This window comes from Lampetra fluviatilis, chromosome 27 (genome assembly GCF_964198595.1).
Source record: "Lampetra fluviatilis chromosome 27, kcLamFluv1.1, whole genome shotgun sequence".
In the NCBI taxonomy this organism is placed as follows: domain Eukaryota; kingdom Metazoa; phylum Chordata; class Hyperoartia; order Petromyzontiformes; family Petromyzontidae; genus Lampetra; species Lampetra fluviatilis.
Genome location: NC_136301.1, coordinates 11,411,882 through 11,419,372, shown reverse-complemented (window position 1 = coordinate 11,419,372; position 7,491 = coordinate 11,411,882). Strand labels below are relative to the sequence as shown.

The window sequence follows — 7,491 nt, the reverse complement described above, 5'->3', positions numbered from 1 at the left end:
TCAGCGCTCTGGCTTTTATACCTGTTCGTGGCCGGGTTGTCCAATCCCCGGCCACCTTGTGGAACCCTCCGATTGGTCCTTCCCAATCTGGCGTTTGGATCCTACCTCACCCTATTTGACCCTGACCGTTTGATTGAGCGGGAAAACCTTGTTTACCATCCGCTCTCTCACAGCTTGCGAACAGCGAGTAGTTATCACCACTACAACTATAACGTAGCCCCGCAGCTCTGTTCCAGCTTGGTTTGTGCTTTGTGGCCACACATCCACCCATGATCCAGGCTCAAACCGAGATGTGACAATGTCATGCACAGAACTGCGTGTGTGTGTTCATGCCTCTACAACGAGGGACACGCGTGCGTTCGTACACAATGTGTCCAGTCGAATGACTGCGCACGCACTGTACGTCCCGTGTGGGATAAGTCGAGTGCTAATGTATTGTCAGCATGTAGAGAGGCCTTTGTGTAACAAGAAGTGGCAATGAACGATACACGGGATATATAAATAGCACATCGTCTAATGTTGTCCTCATCATCATCATAACCATCACTTGGTAATACCTATTCATTATAATCAATTGCAAAATGTAATCATAATTATAATCTCAGGGTCTTTGACAGGATTCACAGTAATCATCATTGTTATCTAAATTATGACCATCGTCAAATCATCAACACCACAAGCATTGTCATCAGCAAGTGATTCTATGTTCAACAGTCAGGCTCTATGTCTGGCACACTCTTCAGTTGATTCTGGAAAAGACTCAACCGCCTCAGCTGGGTGAGTTTCTCAATGCCACGGGGCAGCTCTGTGAGCTTGTTGCAGCACATGTACAGCTCCTGTAGATTCCCCAGGCGGTCAAACGCTCCCTCGGGAAGGACCCGCAGCTGGTTTTTGCCAAGATCCAGAAGTGTGAGCCCTGTCAGTTTGTCAAACACCCCAGGGTAAATTGCTTGCGGCAGGGGAGCTACGATGGGGCAGAGAGCTCAGGAGTGAGAAGAATAACCATGTGGGTTTATTTCTAACCTCATGAGAGGTAAAGAGACAGTTACCTGATTTCGAACGGATATTGTGGACACTGTGTAGATGTGAGTATGAATATCATAATTATAAAGTAGCATTTTACTCGGATATATTATGTTATTCAACTCAGTCACAAATCTAGAATGCAATATTTAACGCAAAGGCTTTGGTTTAATTACGGGATACGTGTTTAATGTTTCATTGAATCAACTGATGAAATTACGTTAACTAGGGGGTCGTGGTCGACATGTACCAGGGTGTTGAATGTAGCCTCCTACATTGGGTCGCGTACCCGCGGGGTAGTCGCAGGTCACTCGCCGGGTGGGAGGGGGGAGGGTCGAGTTCAGGTTGGAACGCAGCCGCTGCTGCTGATAGCGGTTTGCGTTCAGGGCAAGTCCATCGCGAGTCATCAGCGGGTGACCCGCGATGATGACTTTCTAGGAACTGGGCAACACGACGCTTTCCTACGTTATTGGACCGTGTGGGCGGAGACGCGTTGCTCCAGTACGTGCTTCAAGCCGAAGCGACCACGAGGGAGAGATAGAATCGAACCAGCCGCCTCTGGATGGCCAGTCCAGCATCCTAAGCGTTATACCACAGCAGCTCCCTTAGGACGGACGTCTGGGTCAGTTTGACAAGCACCCCGGCGGGTAGAGCCGACACCTGTTGATGTTTAGAAATAGCTTCTGCAAATTCACCTTGTGGTCAAAAACCCCTCTGGGAGAGTTTTAAGCTGGTTGTCACCAAAGTTCAGATAAGTCATTTGTGCCAGACTGTTAAACACCCCAGCGGGGAGGACTGTGAGTTTATCAGATGACAAATCGCAGATAAACAGCACAGAGTTGGGTATGCTTTGGAATTACACAGAGAACTAATGGATGAGAAAACGGAGGCAAAATACAACCAAGTTTGGAAGTCGTAATTCAATAGTGAAGCAACACTGGCTGATGATGATGATCAAAGGATACAGCTGATTATCAAAACGATACATATTTGAGAGGCGTACTGTACACCGACTCAGACTGACTCACACACTCGCTGACTGACACACAGACTGATTCACATACTAACTCGCTGGCTCACACACCGATTCACTGACTCACACACTGACTCGCATACTGACTCGCAGACTCAAACACTGACTCACAGACGAACAATCGAAGATTCCTACGATGCTGGTACATTCAGCAACATTCTGCTGGTAGAGTCTTTAAACATTTTACTTTTCATTATTTTTATTGTTTATTCTCTGGTGGGGCGGCACCTCATCCAGCAGTGGATGGACAAGAGGGCCGTGCATGCACGTGCACGTGTTCTCTGGTTCGCACTCTCAGTGCTCGCACTCTCAAATCACTCAAGTTATATTTCGCGTAGATGTGCGGACAGTGCGAATTACAACATAATATTATGCAAACAACTAGGCAGTGTATAACTGTCGGGTACTGCAGCAGTGAATTACACAAATACACGGGCGAGCAGACAGGACGCACAGACAAATCACATACAAGTAACGCACACCTCTCCTTCACACCAACATCTGCGAGTCGGTCTGCAAGTCAGTCTGTGAATCTGTTTACAGGTCAGTAACCCTCACGCGATACGAGGTGCATGAGCGTGCAGATTAAACCACTACCGAGTCACTCCAATTATAACTCCAGAACTCTTTCACTCTCCTGCCGCCTGTGCGCGCGATCGGCGTCTCTCTTCCCGTCTCCCATCACTCACGTGTCCGTCTTCCCTCTTTTTTTTACGATCAGAGGAAACAAGAAGATGCTCGGTGTAGTCGGCACTTTGCTTCGTTCATCATTTAGTTTTTTAGTTTTTTTCAATGCTTAGCTTTATGGCCCCCCCCCTTTTAAATGAAACATTTCACAAAAGATTTTACGCTCTGCTCTCCTCCTTCTTACCCCTTCCCTCTCTCTGTACCCCCTCTCTCTCTACCTCCTCTCTCCCTCCTTTATGTCTATGTTCCCCCTGTTTTCTATGTAATTGTTTTCTTCCCTCTTTCACCACCCCACGCATCCGGCCTGCATTCCCCCGTCAGGACTATGTCTCCATGGCTACCCTGCCTCGTCTCTTTCCCTATCCTCCTCAATTCTCAGTCTTTCCAGCTGCATTTACTACTATAATGAGCCAAGCATGTCTGTGTTCCGCGCGTGACGTCACTCCACGTCGGCCAGCCGCCCTTAATAATCATGAACATGTGACGTCCTTCACATGTAGCACCCCTCCCCCTCATTAATAATCATGAAAAGGTGACGTCTTCCAAATGCCCCACCCCCTACATGAATAATAATTAGCCGGTGACGTCACTCCACATGGGGGGGGGGGCGAGGTGACTCCTCCAACCTCCTCAGCGTCAACTTACAACCCTCACTACAAAGGCAGAATCCTCACGTTATGTGATCTCCGTAACGTTGTTGAGACATAGAAGTAACAAGGTCGTCATGATGAACAAGGGATTATAATAACCTTTAAATTAAATAAGTCTGTGTCACCGCGGCCTTACAAATTGCACACGAATTGATGCAATGAATATCACGTCGCGGTCTGCTTTTCGCTTGCAAGTTTCAAATTTCCTGAAATACACCCGTCTTTGGACGGGCAAAGGGCTAGTTACATTATGTTTGCACCAATTGCGATATAGATGCATTGAGAGATATTTGTCACCATCATCTCGCTTTGAGAGATACATTGAGAGATGCGTGAGGCTCCGTGCACTCTCAGGTACAGACAAGAGGTAGTAAAAATGCGACTCCTTGCACACACAGTACATAATAGATTGCACATATTATTTGCATTAACGATTGTTATTGAGTGTGTTATGAGCGTTAAAATTAAAGTAACCCATGAATCGATGCATCGGCACATGCCTTGATTAATTTTAAATCCACAAATCTCCATCTTCATTGTTGCGGGAGCTGGGAGTGTCAGGGATGCTGCTGACTAAATAAAGGACGATTTATTGAATTAGGAATTGCTTGATGTTACTGATAGCCTTGTGATAACATTTGTAAGTTAACTCAACTGATGTTTTATATAACCAGAGATGGTATCTTTACAATTGATGATGAGGTAGGACTTGGTTAAATGTTGTCAATTCATATGAATGTTGAATTAATTAAATGACTAAATTCACGAAGCGATTAATCGATTAATTCGTTCACGATATACCGTGGGAAATTGTGCGTGTAACGAATATTGTATAGACGTGGTCGATAAAATAAGAATTAATTCACGGGGAAGTCAGCAGTGATTGTACTTTGGAAAGACTCGCCCCCGGTTTATGAATGTGAAATTTCCACCACTCATTCAGCGCTGTACGCAAGAGATTAGCACCAATGCCGCATTCCTCATTTGAGCAGGAAATAACTTTGATTCGCAATTCAAAATATTTCCCTTGAACAACAACAAATGGTGGTGGTTCCTACTCTCGGTACTGCCATATTTATGTCTCGCCTGTTCTGACATCCGCACAACAAACTCCACTGCTGGACCATACTGCCATTGTCGTCGTCATTATCACCACCACATTATCGTCATCATCATCACAGCCATCATTACCATCATGGTACCCGTAGCCACCATTCGACGCGGTGCAGTCTCTGTGGGGGATCTGATCGCGTGCAGCTGCTGGGTGGATTGTTGCATCTCAGGGTCGTGGAAGATGGCGACAGCTGCTGCCAGCACCACGACTGTAGCGAGAACAGACGCTCCCCGTTCTTTGTCTTAACGCGTTAGAGGGACACCGCGCCTCCCTTCACCAGGATGGCATCATGACGATTATCAAGGTGTGTTGCTCCATCCTAGTCGACGATAACCCTGCGTACGGCTGCTCCAACTCCAAGACGTTGGTGGATTAGAACTTGCTTAGAATTGCGATGCGAGTAGAGGCAGCTGTGTAAGTGGTACGTACCCTTGGGGATGCTCTTCAGTTGGTTGAGGTCCAGACCCAGATGAGTGACCTGGGTCACTTTGTCGAAAACCACAACGGAATGAGGCACCAGCTGGTTTGCCCACAGATACAGCTGCTGCAGATTCACCAGGCGATCAAACACCCCGGCGGGTAGAGCCTTTTGCTGGTTGGTACCAAGGTCCAGAACAGTCAGTTGCGTCAGACTGTCAAACAACCCAGCGGGGAGAGCTGTGAGTTCATCATTGAGCACGAATCGCAGATCAGCACCCTCCCCCTCTTGCTGTAGAGCAGCCTCTACAAGAGGGCGTCGCTCTTCACACGGCAGTGGAGTTCAACACGGGTCCCTTCGTCGCGTTAGCGGCGTTGTGTTCACCTCACATCTCGGCACATCGCTCCATTCCGTGCGCACTGTCTGTGTGGTGCGGTACAGCGAGCCGCAAGATGTTTAGAGCTCGCAAAGCATTCCCTCTGGAACATTTATTTTCGATCAGTGTAATTAATTCCCGCATTTGCCTGCCAATGGGAGCCTCATTGTGTCTTGGAACGCTGCTACAATCGGATGTGTGGCCAATTCCTGTGTGAGGAAAGTGATGCGTTGTTGGTGCTCTTTGTTTAGTTGGTCTGTGTGAATTATCGTGTGCTGTGGTGTGGTTGTTGTGTTGCTTTGTTATATGTCTTTGTTATTTTTTCGTGTGTCGTTGTGTAGTGGTTATCGTTGTTGTGTTCTTGTTGTTGCTGCATCAACGCAGTCCCACACAGCATGCGTGAGTTTCTGTAACCGCTCAATATCAGCTATAATTTTAACACAATTTACTCATTTAGTATTCACTGATGCGCGAAGGCACAAGAGGACACCATGACGATGGTGACCATGACTGTGGATCTTAATAACGCGGTAGTTTTATAAACTGATCACTGTACTCGTTCCGAGCTTCATCTCTATGCCAGTACCCAGCGGCAAAGCAGAAACCGTTGCTGGCTGTGCTGGCTCTGCTCGTCAAAACCCGCACCCAGGAACGCTCTTCAGGTGATTCTGGTCCAGACCCAACTCCTTCAGCCGGGTGAGTTTGTCAAACGCGCCACTGGGCAGCTTTGTGAGCTTGTTGCAGCACATGTACAGAGTCTCCAGATTCCCCAGGCGGTCAAATGCTCCCTTGGGAATGGCCTGCAGATGGTTGTTAGTGAGATACTGTATAGCAGATGCAGTTAATATATGAATGTGTTCGATATCCATATTGAGTTACATTAAAACGTGTTCTTTCATACTCCCAACAAGATTTCAAGTAGCAATAGTTATTAGAGGTGTTAGATGACAACTTGTATTCCAGTAACCGTTTTCAGAATCGGTTACCGGTTCCAAACCGTCTACAAACTGCATGGCGGCCTAAGTCACCGCGTGGTACAATTTGTCCTGGTCTCTCAGTTAAGAGGTAAATGTGCATCCCTCCAGTTGCTTTCTTGCTCACGCGACTGCTGGCGGTGGAGCGTTTGGCTTAATTTGGTTAGAACGCGGATAAATGCCACTGCACTACCCGGATTGATCTCTACATGACATATGTTCTAGCGTGATGTCACAACCGCATTCCATGTCATCTAGAACGTGTCCATGTTCGTAGTATCACTGTTTAATTGTCCACAGTGCTGCACGATGATGTCGATATAAAGGCTGTCAGGGGCGTTCTTCAGATGCTGTTTGTGCAGACTCAGAGTCGTTAGCTGGGTGAGTTTGTCGAAACACCCGGCGGCGAGAGATGTCAGCTGGTTATTAGACAAATACAGCTCCTTCAGATTTATGAGGTGGTCAAACACCCCGGCGGACAGAGCCGAGAATTGGTTGGCGTACAGACTCAAGATAGTTGAGTCAGTTTGTAAAACACCCCCGGGGGTAAGCACACAGTTGGTTTTCATGCAAATACAGCTTCTGCATATTCACCAGGCGGTCAAACACCCCCGTGGGATATAACAATATGTTTTAACCTTTCTGGTGTTGGCTGTGAGCCGGAATCGAACTCGAGTTCCCGCGTTTGTAACGCAGCACGCTAACCGCATGCACTCCCGATCCCCATGGAATAATTATACTTTAGCTATATTGTTCATGTGACTAACTGGTAATATGTTAAATTGAAACTTGAAACAAATTAAAGCACACCACCTTGTGCCAGAGAACGACCCTGGAAGAAGTCCGTCAATTAATGACTAGAAGCCTCTTATTCTCACTCAGTGGCGCACTTTCCACCATGCCCTGCTAAGTAGGGCTTTAGCAGGCAAAACAAAGCATAGATACACTTCTCCAAGCTGGAATCAAGTGAAATCTCAAGTGCAACATGATTAGATTGGAATAGTATTTTCCGGGTTGTTTGTGTGTGCATGCATTGGTGACTGCGCTGAGCCCATCAGCTCAATACTTCAATACTTCTCCTGATGCCTCCTCACTTATCTTCGTCTCTTAAGGATTATCGACGAATATGTCGAGTTAGCTTCGTAATTGCGCTATTGCACCACAGGCTACGCAGCATCACTAAACGATGGGTGAACCGTAATCTCAATTCACAACG

At 47.0% G+C, this 7,491-nt stretch overlaps 1 protein-coding gene across 1 annotated transcript; it reads right to left on the bottom strand.

Moving 5' to 3' along the window:
* Positions 1-707: 707 nt before the first annotated feature.
* On the bottom strand, positions 708-6,314 carry LOC144942492 (uncharacterized). Its single transcript, XM_078869352.1, has 5 exons — positions 6,288-6,314; positions 5,957-6,101; positions 4,937-5,164; positions 1,736-1,818; positions 708-938 (listed from the first exon to the last, which is right to left on the bottom strand). The coding sequence occupies exons 1-5, from the start codon at positions 6,312-6,314 to the stop codon at positions 708-710; spliced, it is 714 nt and encodes a 237-aa protein (XP_078725478.1).
* Between the last annotated feature and the right edge of the window lie 1,177 nt (positions 6,315-7,491).

Coding starts and splice junctions, on each gene's coding strand:
- LOC144942492 (XM_078869352.1), bottom strand. CDS start 6,314: ATGCAGTTTGTAGACGGTTTGGAACCG. Junction 1,819..4,936: donor ACTGAAGAGCATCCCCAAGG/GTACGTACCACT, acceptor ATAAACTCACAG/TCCTCCCCGCTGGGGTGTTT. Junction 939..1,735: donor AGCTTAAAACTCTCCCAGAG/GGGTTTTTGACC, acceptor GCAATTTACCCT/GGGGTGTTTGACAAACTGAC.